The sequence below is a fragment of the Agaricus bisporus genome (genome assembly GCF_000300575.1).
Source record: "Agaricus bisporus var. bisporus H97 unplaced genomic scaffold AGABI2scaffold_1, whole genome shotgun sequence".
In the NCBI taxonomy this organism is placed as follows: Eukaryota; Fungi; Basidiomycota; class Agaricomycetes; order Agaricales; family Agaricaceae; genus Agaricus; species Agaricus bisporus.
In genome coordinates, this window is record NW_006267344.1 from 884,076 (window position 1) to 902,178 (window position 18,103).

Sequence of the window (18,103 nt, forward strand, 5' to 3'; positions counted from 1 at the left end):
TTGTTGGCGTCTGATCATCTTCTGTCCTCCCCCTTACCCCGGCTAATGGCTGGCCCGTATGCCTCTGTCACCCTCGTTTCTTCAGACTCGTATCTCCCCGGTGCCCTCGCCCAGGCTGCGGCTCTCCGCGACCTCCACCCCCAGCCCCCCGTCTTCCCCGAGCTTCCCTTTCAGTCTCTCTGCCTCGTCACTCCAGAAACTGTCGATGTCTCTACTATCAAACTCCTCCGCCAGTCTTTCGATACAGTTATCGGCGTCGAGGTCCTTGAAGCAGAGGACCTTGCCAATCTCCATCTTTTGGGTATGTCTCTTTTTTTTTCTTCTTGCCTTACGTACCCGTTCCGAATCTTTCTTCTTCTTGACAAGTCAATATTTCCGCGCCCCCTACTAACACAGGCTGCCAGGTCGTCCCGACCTTACCACGGTCTTTACCAAATTGCATGTCTTCCGATTGACCCAATACTCTAAAATCATCTTCCTCGATGCCGACGTCCTCCCCGTCCGCCCTCTTTCTCACCTCTTTAACCTCTCCCACGACTTTGCCGCCGCTCCAGACGTGGGCTGGCCTGACATCTTCAACTCTGGTGTTCTCGTCCTTTCCCCAGGTCAAGACAAGTTTGACCACTTGATCAGCTTACTCAAATCCAAAGGCTCCTGGGATGGCGGCGACCAAGGTCTCCTCAACGAATGGCGCGGCGGCGACTGGCATAGGCTAAGCTTTACCTACAACACTACCCCAACAGCCGCATACACGTGCGTCCCTTCTATCCTTCTCTTCTTCTTCTCCTCATCAACCCCCCTAGGTATGCCCCGGCTTACGAGCGCTACGGTTCTCAGATCAACGCCCTTCATTTCATCGGCCCCAATAAACCCTGGCATTCAATCCCTTTCCGCTCCCCTTTTCTCGCCGAAAAGAGAGTTACAGCCCGGCCTCATACCACCCAACAGGCGTATGATTACGATTCTCTTGTTGACCGTTGGTTTGCTGTCTATGACAAGCACTACCGTTCTCAGCCTATCCTACCGCCCTCTTTCGAGGTCAAACACTATCCTTCCGTATGGGACTCGTCCTCCTCAACAACTCGTCCCGCTGAAGAAAAACAGTTGGGCCTGGAAGAGCTTCGGAAACTTGCCGTAGAGGGTGTCAATGCAACTGGTTTCTTCAACGGAAAAGAAGGAGGAGGGGAATATCGCACACTACCTCTCGAGGGACGTTTTGACCTTATGCGACCCAAGAAACCGTCAACTGAATCCCCAATTGAGGATGAACCATTCACAAATGGGACTGCCCTTCCCCCCGAGCCTTCATTCATGGATACAGAAAGAGACTTGCCCCTGACACCCATGGTCCAACATCTCGACCTTCCTGACGGTCCCCGATATTCCCAAACCCTAACAATTCCAGGCTTTCAAGCTTCTCCAGAGTTGGGACCCTTATCGAGATCTCTGCTTGACACATCCAGACCTACGTCCGATTACTATGCTTCTTCTGCCGGGCCAACGAGTGAATCAGAAGGTGGTTCCATTGCTGGGGACCTTGGCGGCATGTCCAATAGGCCTCCTCATCCTTTTGCGCAAGTATCCAGGCCAATACAACATTCGCCTCACAGTGATTCCGATGTGGAGGCAGCTAACCAGCAGCAATCTGTTGCCCACATTGCTCATCATCACCACCACCACCAAGAGCATTCTCATTCTGGCCACATACAGCATGGGGAAAAATCACAAGGTGGAGAGAACCACACGTTACGCCCTTCTTCGCCTCCTCTTGTCTCTTGGAATCCAGCTGTCGAGCCTCCACCCAGTAAACCCCCTCCGCCGTCTGCATTTCCAATTGATCCATACTTTTCAAACGTTTGGGATTCTGCACGCAACTCAGAGTTTGGACAGTCCCCACCCACTCCGGGACATCGTTCCGATTTCTTCGAGGCTCCGCCACCACCCAAGATCCCTGAGACGCTGCGCGCGGAAGGACATTATCGTAACGTTACGGGAGACTCTGTCACGGGTCCAAATCCCCTTCCAGATCTCACTAAAGTGAAACCAGTCTTTCCATGGGAGGATAAACCACGCCAAAGGCCTGGACGTATTTTCCCCGACTCGGATGCTCCCTCACCAGCACGCTTCATCAGTCCAAAGGTCGCAAAACCCTTACCAGTGCCGAGTACTTTGGACACTAGGCCGTTGAAGCAACCCCCTCCCCCTCGACTTCCCAAAAAATTAAGCTACTCAAATGCTTGGGACGTTGATCCAAGTATCCAAAGCTATGCGAAGCGACTCGTGCAGCCTTCGTCAGCTGCTTCCGGGGGTAATCGTTGGCAGGATTGGGACGAGAAACTGGAAGCTAGTAGTCGCGATGGGGATGACGAAGATAATGCGGACGAGGATGTTGATGCCGATGAGTATGATAGTGATGATGATAAGAAACGCCGAAGGCGTTCCCGTAGCTCGTCTCTGATAGCGGAGGAAACTCGCCAAGTTCAAAAGTCTGCTCAAAAGAAGTATCGTTCTCGGGGAATCCAGACCACCTCTGTACAAACCCGGAGTCAGAGTGTCCAGGTATCAGTTCTCGTAGAAGAACGAAGCCGTCGAGTTTCGCAGCCGGCCAGGTCCTTAAACGCTACAAATCCCGTTACAGGCAAGCAGGCAGCTCGTACCTCGGACTCGCATGCTAGATCCAGCGCTCCTCCTCCCCCTGTTCTCCCTCGCACTCGTTCTGTGAGTAGTGGTTCTTTGGGCATCACTCCGTCCGGAGTGGCTACGCCTCGTCAGACTCGTCGCAACTTCATCACGTCGTCAACAACAATCTCTCCAGAAGTCTCTTCAAAACCACCTTCCCAATCCATCTTTCCCTCCCAAAATCCGGGAATCCCGAAAGCCAAACCACGTCCACAAATATCTTTTCCAAGCGAATCTGTTGTGCCAATCCGTCCATTTATTCAGACTACCCAGCAACCCGGAAACGCTGTATTAATCAAGCAACGACAGATATCCAATGATTCATCCCTTGGTTCATCCTTGTCGTCTGTAGGACCGATATCGCCTCCAGATGATCAACCGTTTGCCCCTACTATTAGAACAGGTACGAGAGTTTGGGATCCTGCTCGAGGTGTTGAGAGCTTCAAGCGTGGCTCGGAGGAGGTGCTAGCCCGATTTCTCAAAATGGGATCTTGGGATGCAGATAATCGGTAAAAGCGCCAACAGTATACGGACACGACTACTCAATTCTTTATACATATTTTTTTTGTCTGGTGTTTTGTTTTTTCGACAGTCTTTTCTCTTTTTTTTTTTTTTGTAGATTGCTTGTCTTATTAATTGTGTGTGCTTTCAATTTCCGTTATCTCTCCTAGCTCGGCATTCACTTTTCTCTTTTTTGTCATCTCTTGCAATTCATTCTCTGGTTTTTTTTATCTTGTCTATACATTTTTCTTATTTAACAATTATGTCTGCTGTCTTCGTTCCGAATATGTAAACTTTGATACCAATTAGACTTTGATTGTTTCACAGCCACTGATATATGGGGGTTGATTATAATTATGACGTCGCCCCGCAAGTGATGATGTCAACCAAGACATGCGTCAGTGGGTATATATGTGGTCCCACTTCAAGTATATCTCTCTACTATACACTCAGATATACTCTACAAATGGCTTCTGGTCGACGTGGCTCAATGTACGAATTTTGTTTTTGCATTGCTTGTCGTGTTTTGTTCATGACAGATATCATTTAGAGACGAAACAACTGCGGGTGAAGCGTGTGCGGAAGCACCGAATCAGGCTGTCGCGAAACAAGTTGAGGAGACGGCGAATCTTGAACATGAGGCTGCTGAACAAGCGGCTTCTGTAGCAAAGGTGCGAATCAAATCATATCTACCTTCCTACTGGCATTTATAAATTATTATAAATTAGGAACTCGGTCCGAAATATACTGGAGAACGGGTTAGTGCTGTTGGGAAATTGGGGATGGAGGCGTCGCAGGTTTTGAATAAAGCTGTTGAGGAGGGGAAGCGAGATGTTACTGGTGGTGTTAAGGAAGGTGCAGGGAATATAAAGGAAACGGCGGCGAAAGTACCTCCAGCTTCACAGGTCAGTTTTTTCTTCATACCTATCTTATTCTTGTCTGAATAATTTTCTTTATTCATAGGAGCATTTATCTTTTGCGGCTGGTGGTGATTCTCAAGAAGAACAGAAAGAAAGTTTATTTCTTCCTCCAGGAATTTCTCAAGCTGCCGTTATGGATATGCTCAAGAATATAGCTGAATCGGGAAGAACGGTTATACGAAAGACGGATGAAGCGATGACGGAGGCGACGCAGAGTATGGTAGGAATGACTGGGACTGAGGGGGCTCAGTTGAAGGAGATGCCGGCGTCGTCGACTGGGATTCCTGCTGTTAGTCAACCGCTGCAGACGGGAAGTAAGGAGATTGAGTCGGTTTATCCGAAGACGGGGGAGGCTCATGAGGCGAAGGATGTTGCGCAGAATGAGAAGGGAAAGACTTCGTAGTGATTGGGTTTTATTTTTCTTGTTATGTGGTTACCGGTGATTCTTAGTCTTGAAGATACGAGCGATTTTTTGATCTGAAGAAACTGACGTTTCGAGTATTCGTCCTCAGGGAGTTACGAAGAGGCTGAGGCAAACGCGAGTAACATCCAGAAAGTATGGTGTTGATCAGTTGAGACTCGATCAGGGCAAGCTATGGACCTTGCGTTGATCGTTTGCTTAAAATAGCCTTCTCAATTAGTAGCAAGCTCTTATCGTCTCATTCCACTACACTCATCAAGCTTTTGCTATGGTAAGAAGTCGTCAGTTATCATAGGGCATCAAAGGGCATTTACCTTGTTGTATCGCATCAGGACAAGCTTGTCGATATCGCTCAAAAAGGTTACGATGCCTACAACAAACATAACTGTACGATCCCTTTTCCATCAACTTTGATCGACCCTACCGAAGCTGACGCAAACGCATATGATATTCTTTGATTGATTATTGAATAGCCGATGTGAATAAGACTGGGGGCGAGGAATATAACTCTCCTCATAACTCTGGTCAAAGCGGTTATGGGTCATACGATCGTCCTCACAGTGAGTTTCCTTTCAGCAAGGGAAGATGTTATGCCACTCAAACATTTATGATCTGAAGTCGACGATGACGAGGTGATCAAGAACGGTGAAAAATCTGGATCTGGGGATTCGTCTCTTTTCTCCTCTGCGCTCGGATTCTTGAAGGATAACAAGGTCCTATTCGAATTCAATTCCCACTCTGAATCGTTCTGACAGTGTAGATGTGTCGTGCAGAAAGATCATGAAGAACCGGTCGACGATGAAGAACTTACTCGTGCACATGATAAAGTATACAACAAGAACGATTCTAGTGGGATAACCTCCAAGCTCCTTGGGAGTGCTGCTGCTCTGGAGGTTCGTAATGCTCTTCAAATTCAAAGTCTTCGATTTTAATTTGGAAACATCCAGGTCATCAAAAAGTTCACTGGTGGAAGCAGTTCTTCTGGTCATGGAAGTAGCCATGGAAGTAGCCAAGGAGGCAACAGCCAGACCCAGCTCATTAGCATGGCAATGTCCGAAGCTGCTAAATTATTTGATAAATCGGGAGGAAGAGCTTCGGGTAACAAACAGGATGCTGTCAATGGAGCTGCTATGACTGTGATGAAACTTCTCGTTCAGTCGAAGTTCAGTGGGTCGGGAACAGTTGGCGGGAAAGATTCAGGAGGCTTGAGCAGCTTGATGTCCTTAGTAAGTGCCAGCCTTCTTCTACAGAGTTGGAAGTGCTGACGAGGAAATAGGCTTCTAAATTTTCGAAACATTGAGTATGGACGTACAGACTGAACGACTGAATATTCATGTGGTATACATATCGCTCATGCGGTTCATTTTGTATAATAGTCGGTCCGCTACAACACGGCCTTGATAAACAGGAGTGGCTGAACAGCTGTGGTGAACTCGAGAAAGATAAAATCACAGGTGCCAATTTCGGTCATACTTCACTATCTGCCCATGGATCTGCCCATGGATCTGACCTTACGACCTCCATTCGCAACTTCTGCATAAAATGATGTTTCCAATATAGCTTATTTTCCCGTCCCTTTCGCGCTCCTGGATTCAAACTATAAATAACAAGTTCGAGGCAGCAGGACGTCATCAGAATATAAGCTGGCACCGAGCTGTGATGGTTCAGATCCAGATGGTAAACCGTCGATGGGGAAACCCAGCATAAGACCTGGAGAACAAGAGTGCGAAGATCGGGCATGTGAATAGTGACCAATCTTCTGAGTCCTTACCCAGTTCATCAAGATACGTATATCAAACACCAGTGTGTAGGCTGGTGTATCGAAAATCTTAATGACTGTACGAGTTGAGCCTGGTTCTAACCATTAGACATGCTGCGAATCATCCTTGCTCATAAAAAGCCGGATAGCAAAAGCCCTGTTTTAACAGATCGACATTCAGGCCAGGCGGATAGACCTATCAGTACTTTGAAGCGTGGTAGAATCCGGTAATCCGAGGGTCTGGATTTCCCTTTCGATAGCCCCTAAAGTCCCAGGCTCCTTCCCAGCCCCTCACGCGAGGTGGACAAACAAGGTCCAACAAGCTTAAGGGCTTGTACTGTAAGTACTAACGCGACCGTAAGTTCACTGTCAATTACATAATCATGACAGGTGTCACTTAGGCGCTAGTTCACAAGTTGTAAATATTGTTGACAAGATGTTCATATTACCCTTTTGGGACACCATACTTCCATTTTGGGATATGTTTTTCTATTTCGGGATATGTTTACGCTAATAGGGGGTTCACACCCCCAGTTGACCTGTTGACGTGAACTAATTTAAGTTCACAAATCGGCTTGTTGACTGTTGACGTGAACTTACGGTCGCGTTAGTACAGTATCCTCGCTAGAGGGGCTGGCACAAAACGTCGTGGGAAGCTTATAAATGTCTGTGACTTCCGTGACAGCATTTGTGCTCCCTATGATCAGCCCAATAAAAAAATCTATATCTCATCCTACGCTCACTCAAAAGTCGCAACAAAAATATCAATGTAAAGCAATAATGAGCTTAATTCAAGCTAAAACAGTAATTGGTCTAGTAAGCTCTCAGTTAACATTAGAAACTGCCTCGAAAAATGTGTGACTCTTCATAATCATTCATGCGAGCACGAATTGATTCGGTGAAAGACTCATCTCCCCTTCATGTGTTACTCGCTAAAAAATCATAGAAAATATAGAAAAGAAAGATAACGCTATTTCAAAAAGGATATTGGCTCGATAAAGCCCCAGATTTACTTGAAACTTTTGAGAAAATGACTCACAATCTTGTAAATCAGAGATCTGATCAGTGTAACTGAACCTGATGCTACCGAACATGGTACTCCTTATAAAGTCATCAAAAAATCGATTTATATTAGTACTGTGTGGTTCACAAAGTATGCAAGTAGTTGTGGCATTATAAATGCAGAGAATGATTTGATAAATGCTGTCTAATTATTGGGTGAAAAATGAGACCTTTTTCGGGGATGAAGAATAATCTCAAGTGAGTAAGAGTTTCGTTGAAAAATTACATTAAAACCATTGAAACGTAGGATAAAGTATGTTGTACCTGTGGATAACTGTTTGAAAGTAAATACACAGTGCATTGAAGCAGAAACATTGCTTGAATGACAACAAATTACCTCACATGGGAAACTCTTTGAGTAGAAAACCAATCTCTCTATGTCCTGCAGGCACGGTATAAATTTTTTGAATCTAAATGGAGTTACTGTATATACCCTGCAGCTATAAATCGACTAAGAGACCATAATTTCATAGCGAACGAAACAAGGGCAGTCAGATTTCGCAAGTGGATATTGCGAAAGCGTGACAGCCTGACTTGATTACTAATCAAGTGGAGCAACGTTTTGTGCCAGCCCCTCTATCGAGGATACAAGCCCTTAAGCTTGTTGGACCTTGTTTGTCCACCTCGCGTGAGGGGCTGGGAAGGAGCCTGCTAAAGTCCTAATAAAAAGTGTCTCTCTGTACGTTGCGCAGTATCAACAGGCGACATCATGCTTGCGGTGCTTTACTAAGGCTCGTCATACTATGGTTTGTGAGAATGTAGACACTTGCGGCTATCAATTTAAATTTAACTTGACCAGTGGTTTATGATGTCAGTGATTGTGAGGTATGAGCACATACTGGTGCATCAGTGCCAGCACTTGGTCTTTTAACCACTAGATGACATCGTCCATGACACCGAACTTGGAGTTGCGTAGTGTCAAAAACAATCGTCTGCTAAAATTAGCGACCTTAATTAGTGGCAAATTCTCAAAGTCTCGTCCACTGCACTCACTAGTAACCTTTTGCTATGGTAAGGCACTCTCAATTATCGAGGAACATCAAAGGGCATTCATCTTGTTGTATCGCACAGGACAAACTTGTTAATCTCACTCAGAAAGGCATAGACTCCTACAACAAGCATCATCACCGTACGATCCTTTCCATCAACTTTCACCAACCCCATCGAAGTTGACGCGCGCATATATACTCTTCTTTGATTATCATTAAACAGCCGATACGAATAAGACCGTAGGTGATGGACGCAACGCTCCTCAGTCAACCGGTCATCCTCAATGTGAGTTTCCTCTGGTGGTCGGCATGAAATAGGCTCTTCCTTGGTTGACCATTGAACAGCTGGTGTGAACAAGACTGGCGTTGAAGGACACAATGCTCCTCAAACATACGGTCATCCTCAATGTGAGTTTCTCTGTCAGTTAGTATAGAACCGATTTTGACTGACCGCTGAACAGCTGGTGTGAATAAGGCTGGCGTTGAAGGACACAATGTCCTTCAATCGCAGGGTCATCCTCAATGTGAGTTTCTTCTGGCAATCAGTCTTGAACCGATTCTGACTGACTGGCCATTGAGCAGCTGGTGTGAACAAGACTGGCGTTGAAGGACACAATACTCCTCAAACATACGGTCATCCTCAAAGTGAGCTTCTCTGTCAATTAGTCTTGAACCGATTCTGACTGACCACCGAACAGCTGGTGTGTCAAATAAGACTGGCGTTGAAGGACACAATGTTCTTCAATCACATGGTCATCCTCAAAGTGAGTTTCCTCTGGTGATCAGCATGGAAGAGACACTTCCCTGGTTGACCATTGAGCAGCTGGTGTGAACAAGACTGGCGTTGAAGGACACAATGCTCCTCAAACATACGGTCATCCTCAAAGTGAGTTTCTCTGTCAATCAGTCTTGATCCGATTTTGACTGACCACTGAACAGCTGGTGTGAATCAGACTGGTGTTGAAGGACACAATGCTCCTCAATTATACGATCATCCTCAATGTGAGTTTCCTCTGATAGTCAGTGTAGATTAGGCTATTCTCTGATTGACCATTGATTAGCTGATGCAAATAAACTTGGAGGTGAAGGGTACAATGCTCCTCACCCTTCTGGTCAAAGCGGTCATGGACAATACGGTCATCCTCAACGTGAGTTTTCTGGTGATCTGTATGGGTTAGGCTCTTCGCTGACTGGGTGTTGAACAGCTGATGTAAACAGGACTGGAGGTGAAGGACATAATGCTCCTCTTCACTCTGGTCAAGGTGGTTATGGATCATACGATCAGCCCCAACGTGAGTTGCATCTGGTAATCAGTATGAAACAGGCTCTCTGAATTGACCGTTAAGCAGCTGAAGCGAATATTGATAAGACCGGAGGTCAAGGATATAACGCATCTCATCCTTCTGGTCGTCCTCAATGTGAGTTTCCTCTGGCGATTAGCACCCAACGGGCCATGTCACTCAAAAAATATTTTTATGATCTGAAGTCGACCAGGATGAGATAATCAGGAACGCTGGAACGTCTGGATCCGGGGATTATTCCTCTCTTTTCTCTTCTGCGCTTAGATTCTTGAATGAAAACAAGGTTCTTACTGGTTCAATATCCACCTGGATCATTCTAACAAAATATCATACAGAAAGCTGAAGAACCGCTCGATGAAGGAGAACTTACTCGTGCCCACGATAACATCTATAGCAAGAATGATTCTAGGGGGATAACTGCCCAGCTCCTTGGGAGCGCTGCCGCCTTAAATGTTTGTAGTGCTCTTCGACTTAAAATGTTTTTAATCTATAACTGGCAACTTTCAGGTCATTAAAAAATTCGCTGGCGAAAGCGGTTCTTCTGGCTATGGAACTGGGCACGGAGGAAATACCCAGTCTCAGCTCATTAGTATGGCGATGACTGAGGCTGTTAAATTGTTTGATCAGTCAGGAGGACAGGTTTTGGGTAACAAACAGGATGCTGTCAATGGAGCTGCTGTGACTGTTATGAAGCTTCTCGTAAAGTCGAATTTCAGTGGTTCTGGAACGATTGGAGGGAAAGACTCGGGAGGCCTTGGTAGCTTGCGCTCTTAAGCGAGTGTGATGGTTCTTTTTCGCCTTTGAAGGATTTTGATGATGAGTAGGCTTGTAAATCTTCCAAACATTAAATTTTTAGACGTAGCGACTGAATGATTGGACAAACTGCTTGTACGACACTCGCTCATCGAGACTCGCCCTATTATTTCATTGATTTTAGTAAGTCATATCGGTGGCCGTTGTAACCTCCCGCTACAGCTATCCTCGTTAAGGCAAAATAGTGGTTCGCGTTGGAGGAAGGATTCTGGGGGATTAAAAAGCCGCATGAAGCTCTCTCCGATCGCCCGTCTGAGATCCGTACTATGCATCGAATCCTCCCAAAACATAGATCCAAACTATCACTGAGCAAGAGTTATGAATAAGCTTCTAATATGGTGACAATTGCGAAGTCTACTAGAGTCTAGTAGACACCAAAACTTCACGTGTATATCGTGTTGCGCACATCGACAAGCCGCAAGCCAGTTCTGACAGTCTTAGGTAACATTTGCTCGATAGTAGTGGAGTGATGTCCAGCTTGTCTTTCCGTATCTTGAATATAGTAGAAAGGACAGAAAATGAGGTCACTTCCACATAAATGATCTGCAGTAAGCGCTGCGATAAATACGAACTTGAGAGGAGTAAAATGCTGCAATCATGATATCAGGGTGCTGAACTTGACGCTGGGGTCAGCATATTGGAGAACCAGTAGCACCGGCAGCTGTAGTTGCTCCGATCTTGACCCCGAGGCATATGATTTGTCGAGATTTCGAAAAGAATTAGAGGCGAAACGTCGGGAGCAGTGAGGGGTGTCGAATCAAACGAGAGGCTCGAGTATAATCATGTATTTGATACGCTAGATTCTGAACCAGACAGCAGCTGCAAGTGCAAGAGGGTCATGTTCTTAGTAAGTATCAATTTCTTCTAAAGCCAGGGCGCCAAGGAGTTGAGAAAAGGCTACAGGGGTAGCAGACGGGATGCGCTTTATGCGGCTGCTGCGACCACTGTAGAACTTCTGGTCTGGTTCAAATTCTGTGGTGCGCGAGCGGTGGGCGGGAAGAATTCCAGAAAGTCAAGAGTAGATAGGTGTGGTACACTTCTGCACCCGGCAAAAGTTGTTAAGGGACTGAGCCATGACTAGGACATAGTGCTGCCAGGGGAAATACCAACGAGTTGGTGTTTTCTGAGCTGGAATATGTAGGCTGTTGGTTTGACTCGCACGTACAAATTCTCTATTGTAGATTGTCTGGCCTCAGTTCTGGAAGCAAAAAGTCGAAGGCCTTCGTAAGCTCTAAATATTCGGACTACGCATCGCGATTGGGAGATGCTAGAGCTGATAAGTCTCGTCTATATTTGACTGGACGACGCGCCTTCGATCAACGAAAGACCCGAAGCAGCCATGGTTTTTTGGTAGAGATGCGGTCTAAGGATTCGTTGACCTCTCCTATTCCTGTGATACGACCATATTGCTCTTCTAGGACAACACAAGTAAGTGGAGATATAAATACACTCTTACAGTAAGGCATTCGCAATTTCACATTACTAGCATGAACCATATGCTTGGGGAACCGTGGGTATACTAAATTTCGACCAATCAACGAAACGAGGCGTCGGGGGAAGCGACAAATGGGCTGATGGCGGCGTCTGGGGACCTGGAGAGGACGAAGTGCATGAAGAATCATCACTCGAGTAGAAATCTCCACCGATAAAAGACGAGCAACTTGAAGCCGAGAAAGAGCGAAAACGCTTAGTACAGGTTTGCTCTTCATTTATTTCGGATCGCTTGCGCTTAAGCGATGATCTTATACTTTGTGATGTGGGTCCAATTGTGATAATATAGGGTTGCTTTGATCGTACGAGCGCTGGTAAAGGTGAAGGTGAGGTATGTGTGTACAGCGTTGCATGCCACGGGGTATCTGCCACTGCTGACGAAGATGGGTGATTGCAGAACAGTCGTAATTTCACAGCCAGCATCAAACTCAGGTCATCCACAGAGGTGGCGGTTGACCGAGCGTGTCTGTTTTTACGATGTGAGGAAGGTTTCCTATCCCAATTTGGTTCCGGGAACGGAGTTTCCGGTGGTCGGGACCAACATGATGGTGTGGCAGGATGATTATATGTTGTAGGGAAAGCATAGGGAGGTAATTCAAAATTGGTGAAGTCGGTGTGAGTTCGCAGATGATCGTGAGATCTAAGTGTAGCATCAACTGATGAAGAGCATGATAGTGGTACTTCTTCAACCGTGGTGACTTCCGGCGACGAAACTCGTGGTCGTGTGCCAGGTTGAGGTGAATACGGTTCAGGATCATCAGCAAAGAGATTTGGTGATATCTCATCCGGGCCCGCTCGTTTTAATTCTACGCCAGCTTTACGAGAGCGTCGACGTCTATTCTGAAACTGACGATAATTCAAAACCACCACGAGCATCGTCGACAAACGAACTCTTACCCATATGCCAATCTGTTGCGGAGTGTTGCCTGTCTCACGGGCGAGCCAGTTTCTATCGTCAATAGAAGGATATGCATTATGCTTGAAATATGTCATTAGAAGTGGAATCCGTTCCTATTTGGCGATGCGGATAAGATTATTTTTAATTCTCGAAAACGCAACTTACTGTGTTAAATTCGGATTTTCCGCGTTTGATCTCATTTGATAGAAGATTATACCAGTGCTTTATGCGAGATTCATATAAGGAAATATAGCGAGCAATTTGCTTCTCGAGAATATCGGAAGATATTACATTGTCCCGATAATGTTGTAGAAGCCCTTGGATTGGTGCCTCCGTGCACTTCCGCAGGTCAGAAACATGTTGTTCATATGTGCGAGTAAGTTCTTCGGCAAGGGATTGTCCAACGCAATGAGTTTTCAAAACCGTTGCAATGCTGGGAGCTTGGGGCAACTGAATGTTAGAGAGGGAAGGTAGAGTTGCCGAATGAGGAAGAGGTGTTTTGGTACAAAGAGCTTTCCGGAGAACAGATAAGACACTGGCAACACCATTCATCCGTTGCGAGCACTCGTCGGAGATTCGAAAAGCTGGCATTGCGAGGGTGAGGAAATTTGGAGTGGAGGATCTGGTAGTAAATGAACACCTTTGAATGACCTGCCATGTCAATTCAGACTCCGCATTGTGACAATTTCGTCACAGTTTATTGTGACGCTACTGTCACTCACTCATACTACTATTTCGCATCGACTCTTTATGCTATGGACTGTAATTAATCAAGGGCGAACTATTCGATGCCATTGATGGCGATGACCAACGATGAAAACATTCTGCGATACGTGTGCATCTCTGCAACACGATATTCAAAAGGCTGAAGCAACTGGAGTTTTGACCCAGGAGATGGCTGAGCTAGCTTATGCCGCGCAAAGATTTTGAATGAGACACCTAAGATAAGCTAAGCATCGAAGAAGGAACGGTACAAGTTATCAACGAATAGGAAAGCGAGAATGTGATTGTCAGTCGTCAGGCCCGGTGAAAAGAAAGGAGGACATACTCACAATTCGTACTACACTTCTGTTATTCCAGCTAAACGATTATCGACTCAAGGAAAATATAAAATATCAATGGCCTGATTTTGGTGAAAATTCCAATACCAAGAATTAACTTGAAAGGAATAACATACCTACAACAGACAACACTCGGCATAGATGATAACTCGATAATTTACACACAATTGATGTTCAGTATATATACATAAAATTGGTCAGTTTGGTTTAATGATAGAATACATTGGTCTCCAAATATGCAAGTGCCGGACGAAACAGGATTGTTATGATGAAATCGACATATTCAGGCCCACAAAAGGCCCCGCATACACTTCGAAGCCCTTCAAGCCTGAGATACCCAGTGATTGTAGGGGACGACGTGGAGAAGATCCAGGGGTAAAAAGCGTATCGAGGGAGGACCAACTGGAGCAGCGAATCATGGAAGGAGGTGAGGATGCTATAGAGGAAGGGGGTGAAGTAGACGACGAGATGGAACATGTTGAATGGGAGGAAGACGAAGATGCTCGCCTGCGAGACGAAGGCGAGGAGTTTAATGTACGCCGGTATTTGGGGAATAGTTCGGTTGGGCGTGCTGGTTGAGCACATTTGGAAGGCTCTGTCAATTGATTGTAATTTACAGATGCTGGATGTCGCTTTGGGTAGAGACGATGGTACGACCAGGGCTCGAAAGTATCAGACGTTTCTTCTGGACATTCCAAAGATGTTCGTTTACATAGCGAGCTGCGGAAATGCAATTTTGAAGCAAAACTCTCAGCGATCTGTTCGTCGATGTTGCTATCAAGAGCTTTTCGTTTACGTGACCGTGAATCGGGTTGAAGTTCACGAGGCCAAGTGAAAGAACCCAGGTTGGGCTCCACAGGACATTCCCAAAAAGCTTTCATATCTTTTTCGCTGTATGAACGCGGCCAAACAGCATCGGGTGGGAGGCAAAAGAAATCGAAGTCCTGTGTTGAAGTTGAGGGCACGGGGGAAAGTGCCAGTGGCTCATCCTTAATTAGGCCATCAGTAGGTTTGCAGCAAGTCTATGATAGACGTAGACTTACAGTTGCAACGCGTCGTTTCTTTGGCAAAGGCATGTCATCGTCTTCCGGTGTAGTGACTCTCGATGTGGGAGAATCTTCGCTGGAAAATTCTGGAGATCCCTCGATATCAGGCCGCTTGAGGGGTATTCCTTTCCTTTTCTCTCGCGTGCGATGATTTTGAAACTGATTTCGTTTTCATATTCAAACAAGTACATATTCAAGATATGGACTGACTTACCCAATCGTAGATTTGTTTGACTGTCATACCTGTTTTAGTTGCCAGTATAACCTTGTCTTGGTGAGTGGGATATGCATTTTGGGCGAAGTATTTTTTCAGAAAAGGTGTCCATTCCTTGAAAAACATCAATAAATAATCGCTCAAGGAATCCATCACTTACAGGCTTGAAAACTGGCCGCTCATCTGTAGAACTAGCTTGTTTTAAGCGTTCTTGAACTCGTATGGAAGCAGCCTGGAGAATGGCTTCCTGCCAACTGGTGATGTTTCGAGAATAACGTGCATCGAGGACACGGTTTATATGTTTGGCGAGATTGCGCAGCTCAGTATTGGAGGAATATTTACTGAGCCGTCGGAAGAGTTTTTCATAGTGACGCTCGTAAGTCGACTGCAAATCTTTCACACGTGATGCAAATATGTTCGCGGCTTCCTGAGACTCTTCGAAAGCGCATCCTAGTTGCACGAGTTGGGCCGCCGGGGATGGTATTGGGGGAAACTGTAGAGGAGGTAGAGTCCAGTTATTCCTTGATGAATTAGAAAGTCCGCCGAATTGAAGAGCTGGCCTAGAGATATTGAATGAGGGCACTCTCAGCGAATCCAAGATAGCTTGACAAGTTTCTTGGATTTTAGGAGACATGGTGAGGGAGGTAAGAACTAGTAGGGGGGAAGGAGTGCGAGAGTGACAACAGTCAGGTGCATCCGTGATTCGTGAATGTCCCATTGTCTTACATAATCAGTCATATGCTCGAGATTGCCCATTGTCTGCTTTTCTCTCTCTCCATTTCCTTTGCATACACCGTGGCACGCTGCAACCTTGGCTATCTTCATCTCCCATATGACTGTCTCGTCGATACGAAAGCGTCTACTTCAGGCTGAAGAATCATTTCTCGCCGCTTCAAATGAGCGTTTTATGGAGGACTTCGAGCAAACTTGGAACACATTGGCAGTCGACATTGTGAAAGCGACCAGTGCCAACCAAATGTCGCCGGAAGATAAATCCTTGGCTGATATTGTCTCGTCGCGCATCACTTCTCTGTGCAAGACTTTTATCGATCTTACCTACCCTTGCGACGATATTAGTTTATCTTCCGAGCAAGAACTTGAAAGAATTCTCGAAGAGCACGAGTCTGGGAACCACGGTTCTCAATCTCGTTCATCCGAAGAGACGCTCCACCCCGCCCCGGCTCTGTATATCAAGCAGGCGTATTCTTGGCTGATGCAGAATCTTTCCAATCCCTATCCCCCAAAGGAAGTCAGGGAGGCTATTGCGCGAAAGGCTGGTAGCGACCCAAAGCACGTTGAGAATTGGTTTGGGGATGTACGAAAGCGGATGGGTTGGAATGGCATACGCAAGCGTCATTTTTCCAATAAACGTCACTTAACTGTCGCCGCTGCCACAGCGTTTTTTGGTGGCCAGTCCTCGGAGCTCCTCACTGATCTAGTGAGGCAAGATTTCGCCGCTATGTCAGCCGACGCAGAAGACATGTACTCCAAGAAATTTATGGAGAGCAAACTTGCTCGACACATCGCCGGCGTCACAGGATCTCCAAGAAAAAAACCGAGTCAATCAGCTTCAGTTGAAAACGAAACTTCTTCCTCATACAATCACCCCCTCTTCCACCCCTCCCTTCCTCATACACAATGCAATGCTCGAAAACGCTTCAGGTCCTTAGATTCAACTGATGAAGTCCTGGATATAAACAATTTTCAGAAACGGCCCCGGTGCGTCCATAATTTGTGGTAACACATCTCTTCCCCTCATGCAATCTTCAGGTTCAGTTACTCGGGCGATAGCTCCCCCGCCGCATCGCACTCACCGCTACCTTCCACATCGCCCCAGTCTCCTGTCCCTCATGCTATTCCTGCGACTTTTCAGATGAACCGTCAAACATCTGAATTCGAAGATCATCTTCCACCCAGTCATCCTTCGGCAGACTCTCGATCCGTGAGTCTACAAAGCGTATTGGAACTTAACAGAACCTCTTGTAATCCAAGCCCTTCCTCCTCTACACTGCCATCCGATGTATCGGACGAACCCATCACTTCTCAATATATTCCCAATGAAGCTACAAAGAGGAGTGATTCGGTCAGTATGGCATCCTTTCAACAATCTCCCACACTCCATTCCTCGGCTCTATCGCTTCTTCATAATACCCTGCCGTCGTCGTTGCTATCAAGGAAGGAAAACACTCAGTTCCCTACCGAATTTCAAGCGCCCGTTACCTACTCCGAGCCCGTGGTCACACAAGGATTTGCTTTAGCACCGTCTGCTTCGGACATCACACATGACACTCTTTTCTCAGGGTCAACCGCCAATGACCGTTGTAAGGTTTCTCATACTTTACCTTCAAAATTTCCGTTGACGAGTTCCTTTTCAGTCTTAGCTATCAGTTCCTCGGACTTTGCGCCTCGAGACCTATCTTCAGCGCAGGATGTCAATGCTACTTCCTGGCCTGCTACAATTGCTAATACCCAGACCGATGGCCAATTTTTTGGCTATCTTGACCCTTTGCCTACCGAGACCACTTTTACAGCGCAAGTAGATGCATTACCTGACTTCGCTGATGTCGACCTTACTTTTGGAAACTTATTTGATCTCGACGCAAGCGCCGCATTCCCGCCATCCGATCCAGATTTCGACACTATACTCCCCGCGAACAGAGCCGAAAATTTGGCCACCAATGATCTATTTACTTTGACCCCTGCTGTAGAAAGCTCTGTGTCCAAATTCCTTCAATTAGAGCAGCTCAAAAAGCACAGAAATCGGATTCAAGAATATATTAATACACTGTATGCATCTCAGACTAATTTCAATTCGTGGACTTACGCTGTAACTGTAGTGAAATCCAGATTGCAACAACGCTCGCTGCTTGAACAGAATTCAAAAAGGATTATATTTTGCATTACATCAATTTACCAAGTCTACGTCCACTATATACCCTACATTTATC

The 18,103-nt window shown here is 46.1% G+C and overlaps 8 protein-coding genes across 8 annotated transcripts; 6 read left to right on the forward strand and 2 right to left on the reverse strand.

The window, feature by feature from the left end:
- Positions 1-45: 45 nt before the first annotated feature.
- On the forward strand, positions 46-3,271 carry AGABI2DRAFT_182070 (hypothetical protein; the record flags this gene model as incomplete). Its single annotated transcript, XM_006454008.1, has 3 exons — positions 46-301; positions 405-753; positions 804-3,271. The coding sequence occupies 3 exons, from the start codon at positions 46-48 to the stop codon at positions 3,190-3,192; spliced, it is 2,994 nt and encodes a 997-aa protein (XP_006454071.1). The 3' UTR covers positions 3,193-3,271.
- Positions 3,272-3,645: 374 nt separating this feature from the next.
- AGABI2DRAFT_132801 (hypothetical protein) lies at positions 3,646-4,070 on the forward strand (the record flags this gene model as incomplete). The annotated part of the gene is made up of 3 exons (XM_006454009.1): positions 3,646-3,672; positions 3,731-3,851; positions 3,909-4,070. Coding segments are annotated over 3 exons (310 nt in total), but the record flags the coding sequence as incomplete, so codon positions are not given.
- A 74-nt stretch (positions 4,071-4,144) lies between these two features.
- Positions 4,145-4,579, forward strand: AGABI2DRAFT_189391 (hypothetical protein). Its single transcript, XM_006454010.1, has one exon. The coding sequence runs from the start codon at positions 4,234-4,236 to the stop codon at positions 4,501-4,503; it is 270 nt and encodes an 89-aa protein (XP_006454073.1). The 5' UTR covers positions 4,145-4,233; the 3' UTR covers positions 4,504-4,579.
- A 210-nt stretch (positions 4,580-4,789) lies between these two features.
- AGABI2DRAFT_132803 (beta-fg) lies at positions 4,790-5,821 on the forward strand (the record flags this gene model as incomplete). The annotated part of the gene is made up of 7 exons (XM_006454011.1): positions 4,790-4,792; positions 4,854-4,908; positions 4,995-5,081; positions 5,140-5,234; positions 5,295-5,414; positions 5,469-5,747; positions 5,798-5,821. 7 exons carry the CDS (start codon positions 4,790-4,792, stop codon positions 5,819-5,821), a joined length of 663 nt encoding a protein of 220 aa, XP_006454074.1.
- A 2,411-nt stretch (positions 5,822-8,232) lies between these two features.
- On the forward strand, positions 8,233-10,562 carry AGABI2DRAFT_175783 (beta-fg-like protein; the record flags this gene model as incomplete). Its single annotated transcript, XM_006454012.1, has 13 exons — positions 8,233-8,353; positions 8,555-8,617; positions 8,677-8,739; positions 8,793-8,855; positions 8,914-8,976; positions 9,030-9,095; positions 9,155-9,217; positions 9,271-9,333; positions 9,393-9,479; positions 9,550-9,623; positions 9,681-9,749; positions 9,968-10,084; positions 10,140-10,562. The coding sequence occupies 13 exons, from the start codon at positions 8,233-8,235 to the stop codon at positions 10,404-10,406; spliced, it is 1,179 nt and encodes a 392-aa protein (XP_006454075.1). The 3' UTR covers positions 10,407-10,562.
- A 1,199-nt stretch (positions 10,563-11,761) lies between these two features.
- AGABI2DRAFT_239364 (hypothetical protein) lies at positions 11,762-13,456 on the reverse strand. The gene is made up of 3 exons (XM_006454907.1): positions 13,000-13,456; positions 12,834-12,947; positions 11,762-12,782 (listed from the first exon to the last, which is right to left on the reverse strand). The coding sequence occupies exons 1-3, from the start codon at positions 13,423-13,425 to the stop codon at positions 11,928-11,930; spliced, it is 1,395 nt and encodes a 464-aa protein (XP_006454970.1). The 5' UTR covers positions 13,426-13,456; the 3' UTR covers positions 11,762-11,927.
- A 702-nt stretch (positions 13,457-14,158) lies between these two features.
- Positions 14,159-15,789, reverse strand: AGABI2DRAFT_239365 (homeodomain type 2 mating protein; the record flags this gene model as incomplete). The annotated part of the gene is made up of 4 exons (XM_006454908.1): positions 14,159-14,884; positions 14,939-15,100; positions 15,156-15,269; positions 15,316-15,789. 4 exons carry the CDS (start codon positions 15,787-15,789, stop codon positions 14,159-14,161), a joined length of 1,476 nt encoding a protein of 491 aa, XP_006454971.1.
- Positions 15,790-15,987: 198 nt separating this feature from the next.
- Positions 15,988-18,026, forward strand: a1-1 (HD1 homeodomain transcription factor A mating type protein; the record flags this gene model as incomplete). Its single annotated transcript, XM_006454940.1, has 4 exons — positions 15,988-16,874; positions 16,926-17,476; positions 17,531-17,942; positions 17,993-18,026. The coding sequence occupies 4 exons, from the start codon at positions 15,988-15,990 to the stop codon at positions 18,024-18,026; spliced, it is 1,884 nt and encodes a 627-aa protein (XP_006455003.1).
- Between the last annotated feature and the right edge of the window lie 77 nt (positions 18,027-18,103).